The 21,265-nt window shown below is 36.1% G+C and overlaps 1 protein-coding gene across 1 annotated transcript in view; it reads left to right on the top strand.

The window, feature by feature from the left end:
* Window positions 1-21,265, top strand: part of MYO16 (myosin XVI) — a gene marked incomplete at both ends in the record, with an annotated part of 338,331 nt that overhangs the window by 209,726 nt on the left and 107,340 nt on the right. Inside the window, 5 exon segments of the mRNA XM_082013934.1 lie at window positions 314-425; window positions 3,782-3,899; window positions 4,661-4,732; window positions 5,340-5,481; window positions 14,026-14,098. Of these exon segments, the coding sequence (XP_081870060.1) occupies window positions 314-425; window positions 3,782-3,899; window positions 4,661-4,732; window positions 5,340-5,481; window positions 14,026-14,098 (517 nt within the window).

The raw sequence follows: 21,265 nt of genomic DNA, 5'->3' as shown, positions 1-21,265 counted from the left end.
GAGTTATCAGAGGATCTCCTCAAATCTTCCTTCTGAAGGGGAATCTCTGGTAGTGCAAGAATGGCAAAACTCTTGGTGGTATAAATTAAATCTGAAGTTTTAAGTTCAAGTTTAAGTTGGTGGGGCGGAGCCTTAAGCAAAAGCTTAAGGAAAGAAATATGGACCATTCTGTCACTGGCGTTGTTTTCTCCAAAGGCTGCGAAAAATCTGTAATAAACCTCTGGTTAGAAGTGTGAAGCAGGCTTTTAACCTCAAAAATTTGGTTGCTCACCAGCCTTGTAAATAAAATACATGTTATTTTTCCTCTGTGCAGGTATCTAAGCCAGACCATACTGGAAGAGACGATGTTAACAGCCAACCCTCAGAACAGGGAGAAATTAGCCATACTAAAACAAGCTCTAGGTGCTATGGGATTCAATAGCTTGGTAAGTTACATAAGCTTATGTTATTTGTGGCTAAAATCACCGTATTACTTAGTTAAAAGCAGACCATAAGGAACTCTCACTGATAATCTTTTGTGGGGAAAAGAGGTGCCTTTCTGTCTTTCTTTTCTTCTGTTGGTAAAGACCTTGAAACAATATACAGTACTAGTTCACTCCAGGGAAATTACTGTAATCACTTTTAATTAGACGCAGCACCAACAATGTAAATCTTTTTCATTCTTAAAGATTCACAGAACAGCTTCAAGGTATAATACTTTGAACAATTAAATTACATAGATAAAAAGAAACAATCAAATCCCCTATGACAGAAACCTCATAAAACCCACAGGAATTTTTTCCTCTTCCTGATTATCTCCCTGTCCTTTTAATTTTGTGAAACACGCATTCCAAAAGCCTTTGCTAGCAGCACCTGAAAAAAAGTAAATACATATTTAGTCAAACAGAATTAGAGCTGGGTAACTTGAAAAAGCTGACTTAACCCCAAAAAAGCAACAGGAAGATATGTCTGATGTTTGTCTTTAATCCTATAAAGCCAACAAAGAAGATAATTTGGAAAATTAATCAAGAAGATTTTCTGGATGACAGAGGTTTGAGGGGAATCAGGAGAGCTGGAGGGCTGAGTATAAGAACTCACGTAAGCTTTGTAATTCCCTTCAGGGTACTAGAATATTTAACAAACTCCGTATTTCTTACATATGTACATGCTAGCTAGCACACTGTAGCTCGGACACTTCTGCAAAACAAATGCATAAGCAACAGTAGCTCTAGAAGGAGGTAAAAACTTCTTTACCCCTACATGATATTTAGCATCATAAGAAAAAAGCAGAGGCAAAGTTGATGTGACAATATGCTAGATTATCATCAAAGATGACAGATGGGCAACAGTTGTAATAAAAAGGGATCAAGAGCTATCAGCAAAAAAACTGTGAGTCTGATGAAGCTGTTATTTAGGTGTGAGGTAGACTTCTGTGGTGGTGGTACATCATGTAGTTGTTTAGCATTCCCTAGTTAAGGTGGTAATAAATGTTCTTTGGTAACCTATGCCACTTTTTAATATGAAGAGTGGGTTTTTTTCATTAATATTCACATGGCCATGTACAAAATTTAATATGGCTATATTTGACGGAATTATTCCTTACTCTTAATGACTCTAGCTCTGCACCTGGAGACTTCAGTAATAAAAGTTCCAGGCAGTTCTGCATTTAGCCCAGTGTTTACAAATAGGTGGATCTCTCTACTAACCCTTTTGTTCTGCTGAGAAAGGGGTTCACCCCATAAATAAATAATTGAAGGCGTAATGAATGTTTAGACACCTGCAGAAACTGAGAACACTTTACATAGAGAAATACAGTATTCTTTTGGATCCAGCACTTCAACTTCACTTTGCTCAGTTTTTGAAAGGAAGTTGCCTCTCAGGGAAGAATAAACCATCTTCAAGGCTCCTTTATGTGCAGGCACTGTTAGAATAATCATTTAGGAGGCTAGAAATCTGTGGAGCTCCAGAGAACTGTAGGCTGATCTCCTGTGCTGGAGGTTGCAGGGGAATATGCAGATAAGACACATGTCCTAAAATTTCTACCCATTATTTCTAAGGTACGTGGAAAGGTCTGTATGTATTATTCTTTGTCCATCTAACCACATTTAATGGTAGAGTAGATTATCTTTTTGAAGAACTACATAAATATTCCTCAGCAGTCTTTAATGGTATCTTGCAAGGTATGTTAACGTTTATTAAAAAATTGTTTTAAAGTTGAGGGAACATGCATCTTAGAACACAATGAGAAAGTGTTTGAGAATCTGGAAATCTGAATCCAAAATCACCAGAATAAACAAGGATCCCAGCCTGCTGCCATTCAGTGATGTACAGTCATCCCCAAACCAGTTCTGGACAAGCTAACAAACAAGCAAGAAGTATGCTGTACTAGAGTGCCCTTCCATCTTGCCTAAGAGGACTTCCCAAGAAGCAGGATATAGCACCCTGGCTTGAATGCCATATTATCATGACCGTTCTTCTATTGTAAGAGCCATTTTATTCAGACTTTGCCTGTATATATTGCTTGTTTTAATCTTGGGCTTTGGTACTGTGTAATAGAAAAATATACTGTTGCCCTATTTACATGTATCTCATACAGTAAGAGATTGAAGTTCTTGTCTTAAAATGTAGTTTTAGAGAATCAAACTTGCTTAAAAAGCATTGGAGGTGCTGTAGTCTTTATCCCAGAAAGACTATAAGTTTATTTTAATGTCCTCTGATGATGGGCATATTTATTGCAGAAAGGAACAAGAAAAAAGAAGAAAAGCTTTTTTCTAACCTGTTGTTTTTGAAAACTAATGAAAAGTCATCTGAGTTTGATTTCAGTGTGTTCTGAATTCATTGCAGTCACCTGAGAATAAAGGGGGTTTATTGGCTAAGTATTTCGTTTGTAGTGTATTTTTTAATCTTATGCTGCAAATTCCAGTGACACTTCTCACCGTCACTTCTAGTGTTTCAATAAGATCAGGTTCCAAACATTATTTTTCAAAAATATTTCAAGAATTATGAATTAACTTTGCTGTACATAATGCCATGTAATGCCATAGTGGATATCAGGTTTCCTGTTTTCTAATTTTAAAGGAGCACCTTTGTTATATAACTGACCTTAAAAAAACTTCCAAACCTACATGATGTTTTCCATGTCTTAGCATTTTTGGTTCATATTTCATGGATAATTTCTTTGCTTGAATTTAAAAACATTTTAAAAAAACCAAGAAAGTTAGTCCTCTTGCTGTGGTAAAAATGAGGCAACAAAAAATCTATCCCTGAAGATAACTGCTTCACAGCCTTGGAGGCATGAGAACATAGCATGCAATCATGGAGGGAAAGTATGTTGGTAAGGAAGGTAGCTTTTGTTTCTTTTAGACCTTAATTACAGCTTTCTTATCAGCAACCTGTTATAATTTAAAGCTAGACACTTTTTTTGTGAATGTAGTTGCTTGAGGAAAAAACAAACCCTGCTATTTCCAGGTACAGAATTTGTCTTAATGGAAATAATGCACCCATTAAAGTTATTTCAGCATTTTTTATCTCATCTTGAGAAACTTTCTTAACTCAGTAGTTAATGTGATTTACATTAAAACAAAAGAAAAAAAAAGGTAATGTTGTTTTGTGTCCTAGATAGGTTTCAGTTTGATTTCTAAATTCAAATTTCCTGTTAATATTTCAAACATGAGTACTTTTTAGCTTAGCAAAAGCCAATGAAACAAATTAATATAATTTGTATTTTTATAAAGCATTGCCTTTCACTGGTATGCCCAACAGATCTCTTCTTTATCTTTAATTCTACATAAAATATGTGCAGGAGGTGGAGAACCTGTTTGTAATTCTCTCAGCAATTCTGCATCTTGGAGACATTCGCTTTACGGCTCTGACAGACGCTGAGACAGCATTTGTGTCAGACCTGCAGCTACTGGAACAAGGTCAGTAGGACGTGACCTTGGAGCGTTGCAATCAGGGCACTTGCACTGATCCACCAACAGACAGAAACACAGTTCCAGGGAGACAAAAAAAATTACTTCTGAAAATTAATAAATTACTGTGGGAAGACAGTGTCCAATTGACTTGGATATTTTTTTAAACTATAGATTTTGATGGAACAAAATAAAATACGAGTATTGCAAATGATCTAATTCAATGTCAAATTTAAAGATACCATTTGCCAAAACAAATTGTACAGTGCACTTTGGGCAGTCTTCTTTTAAAATGTTCTTGTGCTGCTTGTCAACAGCTGAACAATTTGCATTGAATTTAATTCCTTACATTCAAAATCTATGTCTTCAAAGGGTCTCTTGTTTTCATGCTTTGAGGTTTGCCCTCTTGGTCTCTAACAAATCTCCTCAAAGTGGCTTATGGATACAGAATGTCAATAAGTAGCATACCTTAACTCTAATAAGAGAGAAAGTCTGCCAAGTCCTGGGGAAAGTCCTGAGTAAGCTGTAAAGAAGAAAGCAAGCTGTAATGCAATATACAGATACATTCAAACTTCACAAAGTGCTGATTTTAGTAATCCGATTTTGTGTGTTCATTAATTTTGATTACTCCTGTGACAGCACTCTTTTCTTTAATGTGTGGGTTCTCTCACTTTTAAAAAATAGCACCTACATAATAAAACATGTTACAAAAAATAAAATAAGCAGTAGAGCACAAATCAGGCTTTCTTTAAATTCTCTTTTCATTTCAGTGGCAGGGATGCTGCAGGTTTCACCAGATGAGCTTGCTTCAGCCTTAACAACTGATGTTCAGTATTTTAAAGGTAATCTTTTCCAACCTTACATTCCCATAGATCAGACCCGGTGGCATTTTAATCCTTCTGATTTGAGAACTTTAAAAGCAGATAATATTTGTTCCTTATTTCTTGTATGGTCTTGTAAATTTTCTCTCTGACAAATCTGTAGGATTATCTGCCATGCAATAAGTCAGACCGGGACACTGAATTAGAAATGTCGTTGCAATATGGAGCAAAGCAGTTTCGCAGTCTGACGCTGATGGACTCCTAACTTGATTAATCTTACAAAAGTGGGACAAGATAACAGATTAGATATTGGTACTAAGTACAGTCAACAGGAGTGTCGGGGGGGGGGGGGTTGAAAAAGTTCTTTTCAGTAAAATGCTAGCTTTGCGTGGTACACATACACTTTTCTATGGAAAAAAAGTACAAAGGTACATGTTTCCAAACTGAAGATCTTGCAAATGTTGGCAGTCTTCTAATCTTTCACTGAAGGCTTCAGAAAAAGAACTAACACCATGTATACGTTTGGCAAAGGAGAAGTACAAAGGGTGGAAGGGTTTACTGTAACTAAAATTACCTAAATTGAGATTTACAGCATGCTTTCAACTCCATTTTCTGCTTTCTCTCTTAGGAGACATGATTGTACGGAGGCACACTATACAGATTGCAGAATTTTACCGGGATCTCTTGGCAAAATCTCTATATGGTCGTTTATTTAGCTTTTTAGTCAACTCAGTCAACTGCTACCTTCAAAATCAAGATGAGACTGGCAGGTAGGAGTGCCATTACAAACTATTAGGTGTGCCATTATCTGTTCAAATCCAGGTCCATAAAAGAAACATAATTCCATCTTTTAAAGCATTTTATGATACCGTGACAGTGATGCTTGCATCTTTAAGTCATTGGCCATTCCTTCAAATTGTTTATTCAGTAACAGATTTGGTTATATTTGTGCTTGTGCAGGGGGACATGTATGCAGTAATCTAGATTGGTTGTTAGAATTAGTAGCCTTTTAAGAGTTGACAGTATAGAATGAGCTAAGTCTTTCAACAAACAAAAAGATGTTTGGTGTTTTTTTAGTGCAGGATATCCTGCTCTTCCCAAAACTATGACCTGAGCACAGGGTATTGAAAAAATATTTTTTTTCAAAGAGTTTCAAAATAATGTTTAAACTTCACTGAATTAAATATTCTAAGAATGTTCTGGGTGTCTCTGCATTATCATCTGCTAAATTCAATGCTGTTGTTATCCAGTGTTGCTTCTTAGAAAAAATTAATGCTAATTAATGTGTGTCAGTGGAACAGTCAAGAAACAAAACTAACAAAGAAACAAACAAAAGAAGTCTCAGTAGAATCAAAATAGAATCAAAACAGCAAACTAAGACAGTAGACCTAATTAGACGGTCATATGCACGTGACTTAACCAAAGTTCAACACTTCATATGCTCAGATGAGCTTTCTTAAAAACATTACGTACAAGATGTCTCAGCATTATTGGTAAATGGAAATCCACAAAGCACAGATGTGGAACTTCCAAAAAAGAATAAGTATTTTTGATGTATGTCATATCTGCATTGACTTCATAGGACAAATATTAGCAGTGCCCTCTTTCAGAGCTGTTAAGAGTTTGAAGACTTCACAATCTTCTTTTTTATTCCTATTCTATTTGTAGGCCAATTTGTAATAAATCACATTTCTCTTCTGGAGGCTTAGCTAACAGAAAAAAGCTACCATGCCTGAGTAATCCAGAGCTTTCTGTGCATAAAAGTTTTCTATCATTACATATACCACCAGAGTGCCTAGCTTCCTGCTGGAGGCAAAAGGAAGGTTTGCCAGTAACACAGAATGGTTTTACTTGCCTGTTTATGATTGTACAGCCCTTTACAATGGTAGACACCTAGACAACCAAGCTAGAGTAACTTTCCTATCCATGTCTTAATTTGAAATACTGCGTTTATAACAAGGAAGGACAGTGGCATGTGGTCACATTCAATTCTTCCCCATTCATTCCTGGGACTTATGGAACATGGGCTTAATTTAGTGCATGTCTGCGACAGACAACAATACAGCTCAGGTATCCCTAATTACACAGACCTCATTTGTAGTGGTCGTTGAGGAAGAAATCTGGAATCAGTATATTAAAAATCTATTAAAATTATTTTAAATAATTTTTCAATGTGTAATTTTGCAATTTTAAAACTTAATATCTCGCAATCTTTCAGAATAATGTTGTGTATCTCTTGTTCAGTAGTGTAAACCTATAATTTCTAGGTATCAATAGGATCTTCAAATAATGAAAGTCAAAGCTGTTTGTATATTGTTTACCTTGTAGTTTCCTTTTAGTGCAATCATATGTGCCTGAGGTGACTTCTACTTTGTGGAAATACTTCTCAGTGAAACTATTTCTACTTGTGTGGTAACCTAAAGGTTACGTGATGTTGTAAGTCCTAGCTAAAATAGGATATCTGTTTGATGTTGTCAGGAATGAGGAATTTGCAGCAGTTTTATATTACACCTATGCTTGAAAAAGGGAAGTTCATCATTTAGGCTGGCTAAAGGGAGCTAACCAGCTCAGGATATATTGGCAGTGCTGGCAAGGCATATTAAATTTTAGCAGGCCAAATTCAACCTTGGGTCCCTTTCCATACTTGAAGATAAATAGCTTATTTTATATGAAAATGAAGTTGACCATCCTTCACTGATATTTCAACCTCACTTGAGTTAGCCAGCTAAAGGTAAAAAATATAGCTCCCCCACCCACAGCTTTTTCTTGGTCCTGGCTAATCATATTGTATAACCTATAGTAGTAAATCAAGGCATATCACAGCTTAAGATGCAAGTTGGATTAATGCGAGTCATTGCATGAATCTGTGATTTGTGGTCCAGATTTATTTCATATACAACTAAGCAATTCTATCAGTTATCACCATTATACCTCCAGATTGGTGCAGTTTTAATAAACCTCTCCTTAAAGATAATTAACTGATGTGGCTAAACAAGGTTGATGATACATTTCAGGCCACACTTCATTCCCTGGTCAGAAACATACACAGTTACTACTCATCAGGTGGGATGAAGCTTACTTCATCAGACACCTGAAGTAAGGTTTCAAAGCCAGTTCTCTTGTTTTGTTGTGAGGTAGCTTAACTGTACTTCCACCCCACTTCAGTGAGAACTTACGAAGCAATAAAATTAGATTTACTGGCTTAGTAACTCTAAAAGGAACATTTGATCTTGGCATTTTTGAGGAAACCAGTTACCTGGGTTTAACTTTTATGGTGAAGTTACTCAATTTTGGTCTTTAATATTGATTTATATTTACTATGAAATAGCTTGTGGCTGGTTTCAGGCAAAGGTAAAAATGATAATTGCCATTAGACCTAAGGGAAGGAGAGACAATTCTATGAAAAGCTGCAAAGACCAAGCTCTAGAGGTATTAAGTACAGAGAATAAAAGTGTTGCCAGAATCGAGCATATTCATTACTTCATAGTACTATGCAATACATATAAAGCAAGAGTTTTTATGACAGTGTTAAGTGACATAATACACCTTCAGAAATGTTGTTCTTCATAAAAAGTTCCTTTCTATTTTGCATAGTTAGAACTAAATTATAACCATGGATGCTAGTTTGGACTGGTTGCAAGTACCTTTGAGGTTTATTACTTTATTCATCCTGATATTGTTTCAAAGAAATTCACTGGAAAAACTGTTTTTCTGTAATTGGCATCTAGAATGGGGTTAGAGGAAAGCTATTAAAATTTCTCACAGGTGCTTATAATTATTTTTTAAACGTTATTAATTTTTATATTCATTAATTTATATAATTATTTCCTATTCTATTGACTTTATTATTGTAAAAATTGTCTAGAAGGACTTCTTCCCAACAATCTTAGCTCTTCAAAGTTTACTATTGTTTTACTTCTATTCAAATAAGTATGCTGATTTACAATTTTGTAAATAAAGGAGACTAGAGCATTCACAGTTGCCTAAATGTGACATTTCAAGATAGTTGATTGGACATTGGCAAAGTTGGACCTAGTGATACAAATATTAGTAATAAAATGTCTTAAGGTGATTTTTTAAGAACTCCTGACTCACTCTGCAGAAGGACTTTACATTTATGGAGATTTAAGAGTGTCTGTGAACTCTTGTGAAACATTGTTTTTCTTTTCTGATTAAAAACAAGTTAATTAGGTATATATGCTTGAGAAAATCTTGATATTGTCTTCCCTGTCTACTAGCAAGTAGAAGGCATGATGTTTTATTAGCTAGTTAGCAAAGAGTTTCTCTGTTAGGTGGCCTGAAGATGGGGCCAATGCCAATATGCCTGCGTATTACAGACAAGCAAAGAAAGCATTCAGTTGTATCACCTGTATCACCAGGTCAGCCATAGCAGATTTCTCTTTCAAACAGAGCATACAGAATATTTCTAAATAGGTATTTTCTGAAAGATTGTGTATTCTGACTGTGCAATCTTATTCCCAGCAAAATTCAAATATTGCCAGAGAGTAGCAGTGGCAATATTTATTTGGGCAAAAGAAAGATCTCAGGAGTCTCATTTACAAACTTCTTAATACGCATTACCTTATTTATTGAACGGGATATTCTGAAACAGAAATCTTCCTAGATTAAAAAAAAAGATCAGAGCACAAACTAAAATATTTATTACCTATTATTGAACGCAATAGAAGGGTGCTGGGAATGCAGGAAGGACAGAATGAGAGTTCCTGTTCAGAATATGAACCCACAGCATAATAACAATCATCTCTATATGTGGAGGTAGGGAAACCTTTAAAACAGAGAAACAGTACAAAGCATCTAATACAATATGGTGCCTAATATCGTATTTTGAGATCTGCTTCAGTCTGGATCATTTCCAGTGTTTCATTAAATAAGGAAACACCATTTTTTAAAGCACAGAACAAATTTTGATTTAAAGAACTGGGGAAGAGTATATGCTACTGATGAGAAGACTATAGATCTTGAGTCTATTGGCAAAAATACTTCTCCCCTCCTGCCATACCTGTCAAGTCACTCAAAGAAATGTTTATCAGATAAGGAGCCGGTGTTTCTTTCCACTGTGTCCAATCACTGTCTCTATCTATACCACTCACACCTGGGTAAGGTAATTTTGAAAAAAAAATGGCAGTTGTTGAGCAAGACAATTGAGAGATGTGTCAATGACACCAAGTCTCAGCAAAAATCTCAGAATCTTAAAAAACCTCAGAAAAATCTCTTAAAGGTCTCAGGAACTAGTTTTTTTTAGTAATTGTATGAGATGAAGAGCATATACAACTGGGAGTATTCAGCCTGTTCCCTTCAAGAACCATATTTATGGCAACAGGTGTAATCTGTCCCCCTGGGAGAACTGAGGGAGTCTTAAGTAGGATTCTGAGGGTGTTCATTTGAAGGCTAGGTTATATAGTTCATCTAATCCTAGAAATAGTTCCTCATTAATCAGTATTACTTCTAGTTTATCCAGATCAGACATAAGCCTACTGGCTTCCTTCCTGGTTACTGGCAAAGTTTGGAGGAAGAGCAAGAAACGCTGTATCTGGGGCAGATGAAAAAGCACGTTAGATCATCCTGCCTCAACAGATTCACCTCACTTCTTTATGTAGGCAGATTACAAAAAAATGACAATGGGAATGAACCCTATGGATTTTGGAGCTGAAAACCATCTGGGGTGAAAAAAGAGTGATCAAATAACATCCTGTAGGTTTGTCTGAAGCATTGGGTCAGAAGTATTGTAAAGGGAATTCTGTTCACCTTGCCAGGAGTAGCAAATGGGTCAAGAGCATCTCTTGACAAATGGCAAGTTGTCTGCCAAGACAGTAGATCATCAAAGAGGATGTCTGGTGTATGCGTATTGTTTTTAGGAGTTGCCAAGAATTTTTATGCAGTTTTTTTATAATGCAGTTGTTAAGTGTTCAAGATCAAAAGGTCAGCTTAGAGAGATGTCATTCTGAGGAAAAAGGCAAAACTGCAGACATTGTAAAATACTATCCGTCAAAATGCTGTTTTGTAAATCACAAAAATCAAATGAGTTATGGTTAACACCCATGCCTGTTTTTCACTATTCACAGCTATGTACTGGTCTAAGAGGTAAACACGTTCTTCAAATATTGGCAAATTACTGTTTTTCTAATTTCTATGCTAGGAAATATTGTCAAACTTGAATTCAAAGTCTCAGTCCCCACTAAAACTATACCTGTTTTATTTTTACGTAGTAAATATTGAATATCTGAAACATAATGAGGAAAAGGGTGAGTGATGTTTAGCAACCATGAAAGAATAAAGTAAAATAAGGGGATTTTTCAGAACAAAAAGTGTTCTTTTCTAATATTTGTTCTTTTAGACACTGGTGACATGCCCTTTCATTTGTAAACATGGAATCATTCATGCTTTATTTTGCCTTGGGAATCTCTGCTATGATTAATTTAAGGAAAGTAATTTTGCTGGAATGAATATGATTGTCAGCTAGCCAAGAAAAACATATATGGACCCTTCCTCTGGGAAGAAAAGTGGTATAGAAGAGAGGAAGGCAAGAAAAAAGAATAAAACAAGCAAAGTAATTTATAGTCACATAAAAAATAAGGCTTTTAATTTTGATATTGTGGTGTTTGTTGCTCTTTAATTTCAAAAATCTGGGCAATAATTTCATACAGAAAATTACTATAATGGTTGGTGAGATTTTGCAAATAAATGCCATAATGTAGTAATAAAATGTCACTGTTGTAGAGGATGAAGAGCCTTGTTCTGTCATGCTTGCCCTGTAGGCAAGATATTAATTATGTAAAACCTCCAGCTCTTTTCATGTAGTATGTGCATCTTCTAATAATACAAGGCCAAGATTATCAAGTGGAGTTCATAAAAAAATTGGGATGACATGTTTTCCTGTCAACAAATGCATCTCCAGCAAATCAAGATATTTCTTCGAAATATCAGAGTTTTGATAAGGAATGTTATTTGAGGTAGGCAATAGACTGGCTGCTAAAGCTTTTACCTAGAGTTTTAGAAACTAGGGCCAGGTTCTTGTTTTGCCTGATTTTGAATAATTGATTAAGTCAGTCTGTTTAGATCTTTTCCTTGGGCAAGTGTTCATATATTCCTTAAGAAAAAGTAGGAGGGACTAATTTGACAAAATAGCAGTCATGGCAGTCAACTGAGACATTGAAATCCAGCCTCAAATCTATTCATTGAATCAGACAACAAAGGGATAAGCTGTTCCATCCATGTTAAGTTCTTAATAATTGTGAAATACAATGCAATATTTCAGCTGTTGTGCAATATTACACAGCAGTTCATGTTTTGACTTCCTATAAGGAAAGCTATATATAAATAACAAAATAATAAAGTGTGAATGAAAACTTAAGTACTCTGAAATTACAATTTGCATTTTTTCCAAAACTCATTTAAATAACATAATAATTCTGGCTTTCAATATTAGTCTCAGGTAGTTTGTTTTCAAAATGTCTAACTCTTTATAGAAAGGGACTGGTTGTGTTGAAAACACATTGTGACAAGGAATATACACCCATCTCTAATCAGGAATACTTGACAGTGAGACATTTTAAAACACAATTTAAATTGCACTCATTGCTAGAGATGGAAGTGGTGACATATCTTTATGCTTCTTCTTGTAGAAGTTCCTTTGGAGGCTAATCGACCTCATGATAACCTCTCCTGTCTAACAAAGTCATTCTAGACTAGATTTATTATGCAACTTTATAAGTCTGACATTTACGCGCATAGCAAGTCTTGTGACGATCAGTTGTGCATTGAACCAGTATGCCTTAGAAATGAAGACAAACCTCTTGGGTATGATTTCTGAAGAAGGCTCTGTTTGTCCTTGAGAATTGTTTTTCCTACCTTGTTTTGTAGTACTCAACTTTTTTATTATTTTACTTTTTTTGTTTGTTATATTGGAATTTATTTTCAGGGATGGAACCTCACCTAATTAAATGGTAGTGTTTACAATGACCGTAATAAAACTACACTAAAGTACTTCAACAGTGGATCACCTTTTTTTCTTTACACCTATATCCTGATATACACATGGATTTAGACATAGAGGAACCATGGAACATGGAGGAAAAATGTGGAAGGAAAACTAGATTTCAGAAACAGCAGGCTGCAATATTATTTCTATACGTATAACCCCATATATTTACAAATTATGTTAGCAAAGAGAAAGGAAAACTCATCTGCTTTAGAAAAGTGTCCATCTCCTTCCTCAGGAAGAAGAATGATTTTTCCTTTACTGATCTTTCCTGTTCCAGAGAGCCATTGGCTATATTGCAAGGTCTTTCATCCTGCTGGCAGATCATTTCACTCGGTAGAAGTCCCACTGCATGCACATAGGCAGCCTGTAACACATTTTTTACTGTAACCCTTTTTATTTTCTCTGTCTAATGATACAATGAAGAAAATAAAGAAGCAGCCCAGCCTCAGTGATCCCAGCTCTTTCATGTAGAGTTCTCAAATCCTTCCAAAGCAGGCAACAGGATATCCCAGAACATTAATTTTGCTCCCCATAGTGAACTTAGTTTCTTCTCCAAATCAGGTTTACAATGACTTAGTCCTAAGTAAGTACAGAATAATAACACCTCTGTCCCTTTCCCATTTCTCCTGTCCAAATCCTAGGTGCCCTAACCCTTCCATCGGGCCAAAATAAAAGCCCTTCCCTGAATGCAAGCAGTGGCACATGACAAATCAGATGCACTGCCAACAAGTATTCCTTTATATATACAGAAAAGAAACATCTCTCTTCTTCATGCCCAGATCCAGACTGTTCTTTCCCCCGAGAGATGTAACCTCTTGTGCAGCTTGAGCTTGCAGCCTCTACTTGATGCTGGCACAGAGAAGATTTGGCTTAACAGGTTCCCCTTGAAGTACATTCAGGAGGAGCAGTTCCGGCTGTTGAAGAAATATAAACTGGAAGGGGTATCTGAGTGCAACCAAGGAATTTTGAAACTTCCCCTAAATGGCTATTCCTCATCTGAGTGAATAGATACCTACACCATTAGTAACTGGACTTTAAAGAAGCTTATATTTTTTCCTTCTCTTACAAATTTAGTTTTTAAAGTGGCTGCTAAAACAATCTTGAACCCTGCTTTTTTATTTCTGTTCAGTATAAATAGGTTGGTGGGTTGAATTTTGATTCTGTTGTCTACATGGTCCGCTTGTGTATTCCATACTGTGTTTTTGAAATACAGCCTGCTGTTGTCCTAGAACAGAAATACTTTTGTCACGAACAACAGATATATTATTCACTTGTTTGAATTCTCATTATCTGCAACATCTGTTTTTCTCAGTGACCAGGTATCTGAAATTGGAGTACTGGATATTTTTGGATTTGAAGAATTTCAAAAGAATACTTTTGAGCAGGTAAGTGGGTATGTTTTGTTGAATTTACTGTAACGGATAACGTTAATTCTTCTATTGAGGTTTTGGGTTTTAGCCAAAACACGCATTTTGATCACATTACAAACACATGGACAAGAAAATGTGCTCTAAAATATATTTTTTCCCATTCTGCCTATATGGGTGTGAATTAAAAACCAGGATTTGTACAGTTATTCATCATTTTAAAAGAATCTAGTAAACATCTACCATAATGACTTGGAAGAGGGGTAGTTTCGGCACTGAAAGACAATCTGAGAAAAATACCTAGCGTTGTCTGTTTTCCTGGTTGTGGAAGTGATACTTCAACTAGGTCAGTGAGTAGGAGGACAATACACTGGATTGGAAGAAAGATCAAAAGGTCTTTGGAAGCCTTGGAGAAAAAAATAGAATGAAAATGTTACATTATCCTAAGTGCCATTATTGGTGCATTCACCTCTGTGTGACTTTGCCATATGTGACTTTTTAAAAAATTGAATTACTTCCATGGAAAATAAATTAAACTTTAGCTCATTGAATGCTTAAAAATCCTTTTAAATATCACTTTTTTTTTTTTAAATTATGGAACTGTTTGCCCACCTTCAACATTAATCTCTGAACACCAAAGCTTTTGTGAATTACATATTTCAGAAAGCATTAGCAGCTCTTCACAACACACTAAAAGAGATACCTATCTAAGTTATTGTTCAGTTGTTCATTCATTCTGTAATGCAGCAGAAGAAAATCAAAGCACGGAATAGAAAATCAAAGCATAGAAAAGAATAGAGATGGCATCAGCAACAGCAAAGGACCTGTTATTGTTTGAAATCAGAATTTGCCCCTTCATCCCAGTCAATGCATTGTTTTATGGCTCAACTTTCTCTTTCAAGTGAAGAAAGTTCAGTTTGTGTACCATGATTAGATGCCTACCCAATTTCCAAATGTTTGGAAGCACAAACAGGGACAACTTCTACCTTCAAAAGAGTATTTAAGAATGCAAAAAAAACATATTCCAGTTCTCACAGATTTTTTTTTGCTGTTGCAGTTCCACCTTGCTTAAAAGTTTGCTGGATTAAGGACTATTGATGTGTGCCAATGTTCACAGTCAATTACTCAGTGTGAATGTCTACTTTGGGGGAAAATACCAAGTGAAAAATATAAAACATTTTAACCAACTGAACATGTGCAAAATATTCCATAAAACCTACTGATTAATAAGGATAAAGTATTCTATGCATTTTAAATGCATCTTAGAAGAGAGGGGTGCATCTTGGGACTTACTGGTTATTTTCCTTTGAATTTGTTCTGCATTATTTTTTGTCATGAAACTCAAATAAGTTCAGCAACTGACATAATGAAATACCATGAATTCCAGTTTCTGCAGCAAGTCATTTTCTGCTTAGTGACTGCAGACGATATTTGAAGAGAAAATATGAGACTTAAAGAAAAATGAGTAAAAAGTCATTTATTTTATGATTTCTGCATAGGAAACATGATAATTTCCAAGTTAACTTTGCATTTTTATTTTATTTTTTCCAAATAAATATATTTCAAGAGACACTTACTGTCTCTCCACCTGGACTGAATGCATTTTGTTGAGTAATATCGGGTAATACTCTGAGTCATTACCTCAGAAACTACTGAACTGCATTCCTGAAAAAACAGACTAGAGATGAGGGAATTACAAAGTTCATTTTTATATAGACTCTATCAAGTGATTAACAAATCTGATTCCTGAAGGGATAGGTTGCAGTATCAATGAAGAGAAGCAGTTTGTTTCTCCACATGGCACAATGTAATCATGCAGACATACCCAAAACAGCCTGCACTCAATATCTTGAGCTGTCTAGTAGTCTAGCCTAGTTCAGCATTCTGCCTGGGCTCATTAACCCTGATGATAAACAGGCTTGTTAGCCCAGATAGGGTCCTCGTGCAAAACATTGCATCATGTCTGCAAACATGCCCAGTGTCAAGGCCTGTGATTGCAGAACGTTAACATTAAATGTTACAGCCAAACAGTGGAAAAGCCATAAAGATTACTTTTTCATCACATTTAGATTAACGTATATTAAAATGGCATTACAAAAGTAATTTGGGGAAAATGAACCTTTTGTTTCAAATTAGTGTAAGACAAGGCATTCTTTGTGATACCTGTTTGCCTGTTTTCTTGAAAAAAATTACAACAGTTTTCAAGGAAGTTTAAAACATCCGGATTGCCCAAATCTGGAGACATTCCAAGCAGCTGCGTGAATCTTTCTGGTGCCTCAGATCAGGTCAGTTGATAGACAGTTTAATATCATAATTAAGAGAGCAATATGATACTAAATCACATGTCAATTTAAGCAATTCATTTTAATAGACTGAGTTTGAAGACGGTTCGGGAAGAGAGAGCTGGATAAAACAGGCAGAATAACTTCTTCACTCCAGTGAGTGTGTTGTAATGACAAGGCATTAGATAATTGAACTGTCAAAGGCAAACAAAGAATTGGTCTAGGAACGGTTCATGGGCAATGCCTAGGACAATAGATGTCAAAGAACTAGAAAAGTAAGGCTAATTATGGCTACACCAAGAATGTGGTAACTTCTACAGGCAAGATGATGTGACTGACAACTTGCAAGGAGAAAAGTTTCACAGACAATTATAAAGAAGAAAACATTAGAATTTAAAAACGGTATTAATTACGTGTTCGGTTTTCCTTGTACTTGGTGAGCATTGGTAAGCCTTCATTTTATAGAACATATGTGTGCAACACTATATTTATAAAAGCAAAAATAGGACATGTAATTCTAAGTTCTAAATTCAAAAATAGCAGTAAATAAGTGTATGGAATAAGTGTTAGTGAGTGAAGTTGTGAATTTTGGTATGAAATTTAAAAGCTGAAAGAGAGAGGACAGTGTTTTTAAGAAGCCACAGTCTGAGGGAGTCAGTGAGTTACTGCTCATCAGCTGAGCTATGGTAAACGACTACAGTACACTTTTAGCTCACCCCAATTACAATTTACAATCACTTCCTAGCAGTGATCATTAGCTTGGGAACAGAATTTTCCTAGAGCAGCTGCATACCTGCTGTGCCAGAACAGCTACAGCCACACTGGAACATGGTCAGAAGTGAGCAGATTTGTCTGTCCTATTCTGCACAGAAATGGCCTTCATTTTGTGATCGTTTCAGGAAATATGAGTGCTCCACCAAAAATAGCAATGGCCGTTTTCAACGTTAGTTTTCAAGGTTTTCTTAGGTTTCCTTGTTTGAGAGGGACTGTAGTTATTTAAAGCTAGGTTAGATCTTATTCATGGTTCCTTCACAGCACATCTCCAAAAAGTGCAGTCAAGGAATGCTGATACGTCTTTAAACCTTTATGCTGCTATCTTCTGTATGCTAGTATATTCTTTGACCACAAAAGCATGCAGCACAAACGGAAAGAACTCAGAGCAAATGAACATAACAAGCAATAAGCAGAAGGGAAGGCTGATGAAGTTGCCTGTATCATTTTCCACTAATTGTTTCTAAGAAAACTTTATTATAGCAGCAGAACCAGACCTGAGAGCAGCAAGAGTAGCTTTTCTTCCCCCTGCAGTAAGTCAGCTCTTTCTATGGAAATGGAGGTCTGCAGTTGTGGAAGTATCATAAAGAGCAATAATGCAGTTAAATAAAATGAGCTATAGTAATCTTTTCTCTCTGATGTCTAATTCAAGTGGTAAACTGAAAAAATATTTAGCTCATGCTAAATAACATGTTTAACACTTGCATGGTATTTTGCCTCTGTAGACGTCTTAAGTTTTGCAGAAGAAAGTAGGTGATACTCCCCCTCTACTCTGCTCTTGTGAGACTCCAACGGGAGTACTGCGTTCAGCTCCGGGGTCCCCAGCATAAGAAGGACATGGACCTGTTGGAACAAGTCCAGAGGAGGGCCACAGAGATGATCAGAGGGTTGCAACACTTCCACTACAAAGAAAGGCCAAGAGGGTTGTTCAATCTGGAGAAGAGAAGGCTTCTGGGATGCCTTATAGCAGCCTTCCAATACCTGAAGGGGGCCTACAAGAAAGCTGGAGAGGGACTTTTTGCAAGGGCATGTCATGACAGGGCAAGGGGTAATGGCTTTAAACTGAAAGAAGATAGATAGGTTTAGTTTAGATATAAAGAAGAAATTTTCACAGTGAGGATGGTGAGGCACTGGAACAGGTTGCCCAGAGGAGCTGTGGATGCTGCATCCCTGGAAGTGTTCAAAGCCAGGCTGGATGGGGCTTTGAGCAACTTGGTTTAGTGGAATATGTCCCTGCCCACGGCAAGGGGTTTGGAACTAGATGATCATAAAGGTCCCTTCCAACCCAAACCATTCTGTGATTCTATGATATATATATATCCTCCTTTTCATGGGAAATATAAGTAATTTATTGGAATTAGGACTGCAGATCATGGAAACAGTCAAGTATCTCTTGACTCCCGTTCAACTCTATACCCATTAAAGTATGTGCAGCATTATCTGTGCGATGCAGTAGAGCGCTGGGAGAGGGATGGCTCCCGTGGCAGCTCTGTGCAGCATGTCTCTTGAGATAGGAGCCAGCTGGCTCCAAGAGCACAGAGCATTGCCTGCCCCACTCAGGACTTCACTTCAGAGTCACTACAGTGAAGCAGAAGGGCTCATACAACCCAGAGGTGTCTACAGGAATTTTCACCTGTATTTATTATTAGGAGTGGTAGGTTTTAACTTCTCAGCATTTTATTTCATTAGTTAATCCTGCTGAGATTTCATTTAATTTTGTCATTTGACCTTTCCTAGCTAAAAGAGCCATAACAGAATATTTTTCTATTAAATTGCATTGCCTCATCCATGAGGCTGTTTCTAGCTATCCAAATGTAAGCTCATGTTGCGTATTTTGTAGATAGATGGGTGCTAATAGGTAAAAGTTACATGACTTTTCTACAGTCATTGCAGTCTCGGTGATAGCACAAGGTCATGCACTCAAGTTTTTACATTCGGACAGTCTGAAGGAGTATTCCAATATTTTATTTTATGCAGAAGAAATCAGACTTTCTTGGTTTTGCCTGTCCAGAGCACAGACGGATGGTCCTGCTTGCCCCTGTACTAACCTGTGGAATAGGTGGCTGCTGGTGCATACTGAGCTTTGATACCACACGGGGACTTGAATGCAGAACCTCCCACTGCAGTTCCCAGTGCTGAGGTGTTCCTTATTCCCCACAGGATGAGGGATAGTGCTTTACTATCTTAATTCAGCCTTTAACAAGGAAAAATGACGTGATATTTTTAGGCCAGACCTTTGCTAGCCTCCATGCACAGCAAGGATTTAATAATCCTTGTTGTGGAGCAGCAAGAGCCAGGTTTTGATTGGTAGTTTACATAAAAAAAAAGGATGTGGAAGTGTTTGGGTAGCAGATACAAGGGGGAACATTGATCAAGATAGTTCTGAGAAATAAGTTATTATCAACCTTAGGTTTAAAAATATTTTTTGAGTCCAACCTCAGTAAATAGAAGATGATTCTGCCTTCCATTATCTTAGAATTACATTTTTGAGAAATGCTAGAGCACATTCTTGCAAATTAAACTTGGCATCGTAGCTTCACCATCTTGGCCAATAACATAGAACTTGATAGATGTGTTGATATGACAGCTGTAAGCTGCACTCCATGCTCTGAATACACATCCCTCGAGAGAGCTAATCCTTCTGCATGACCAAGGCATGTAAATGAGATTTCCAAAGGGTGTTTACATCCATCGTCCCTCACTGATTGACAGTCACCAAGTTTTTTTTCCACAAATTCCCTTTTTTTTTTTTTTGGCTATGCCTTTTCAAATAGCTATTTATAAAAAGTGAAGAGCAGGAAAATTTCATTAGTCGTAAGTGCTTTTCTGTCTTCGGAGCAGAGTACAATTTTGATCTTCTACCTAAATTTGAATTTGGAGTGTAATTAATGGTACTAAATGGTCAAATGTAGTAAAAAAAGGGAGATCAAGCTAACATTGTCTAATGTGATGAATACTTAACTGCTTTTACCAAATGTTGCTATATTATTTTCCAAGTTGTACAATATGGATAATATTTCAAATTGTTTGTTTAAATGCTTGAACAAGAAATTATTTTTTTTTCTTCCGATAATATTTTAGAGGTACTTTTTAATGAAGACTTAGGCAAATAGATGGTGTATTTTTTTTCACTGCGACATGATAATAAGTTAGGATTAGAAAGGAAGACAGACAGAAAAGAGGATTTCTTACAGAAGAGATATACAATGGAGCCAGTAAGAGGCATGTGAAGAACAGTTTAACAGTGTTCAATGCCAAAAAGTACCATAGATTATATTGACTAATGCTGCAAGGTAAATCAATATACAATGCTTAACGTTATTCCCACAACATTTGTTTTAGGTAAAAATTTCATTGTGTTTACTTTTATTACTACTACATTTCCATCTAATTTTCATGGTGCAATTAAATACATGTTTAAAAAATGTAGTTTTCTGAACTTCTCATATTTTTGGACAGAAAATTTGTCATTGTTTTATATAGGACTTCATATGACATGGAGCAAAAGAAGTTGGATTAGCAAAGCTAGTTTAGTTCATTTTCATCCGATTTCTACACTTCAGCTGTTTTAACTGTTACGTCAACCTGTGTCAAGCTTTTCATGGGAAACATTCGTTTTATTACCTTTTCCCAGCAGGTTGTATAAAACATTAAAATGGAGAAAGATATGTCTGCCAGCCTCAACGATGGTATTTGCTTATGTTACTAAAAAGGGCACCAGCGTATGCCGTAATATGCTGGCAATTTATAAATGTGGGTTCTTTTTCTTTCACAGCCCAAAGTGTTATGTAAGGAATATTTTAACAAAATACTATGCCTTTTGCTTTTGGCAGTTAAAATCGATGCTATTAATCAGATCTTTTTAAGATATGACTAAGACAGTCTTTCTGTTTGTCTTGAATTGTGTAGTTTCATAATTTTGCTGCGTAGTCAGGTCCTCAAGTACATTTATAGGTTTTATGTATTTTAGGAGATCCTCACATAATAAAAAGTAAATGAGTTTGTAGTGATTTTGTCTTTTATAGTAAAATATACCTGTGTAAAGTTAAATGACGTGGTTCTCTAAACAACTAATTCGCAAATAAAGATATACACAGCATGCATCATTTTAGGGCTCTACATATTCTGTGAA

The sequence above is a fragment of the Phaethon aethereus genome, assembly GCF_964289735.1.
Source record: "Phaethon aethereus genome assembly, chromosome: 1".
Taxonomy (NCBI): Eukaryota; Metazoa; Chordata; class Aves; order Phaethontiformes; family Phaethontidae; genus Phaethon; species Phaethon aethereus.
The sequence above is the reverse complement of the archived record's forward strand: the minus strand, read 5'-3'. Positions and strand labels throughout refer to the sequence as shown.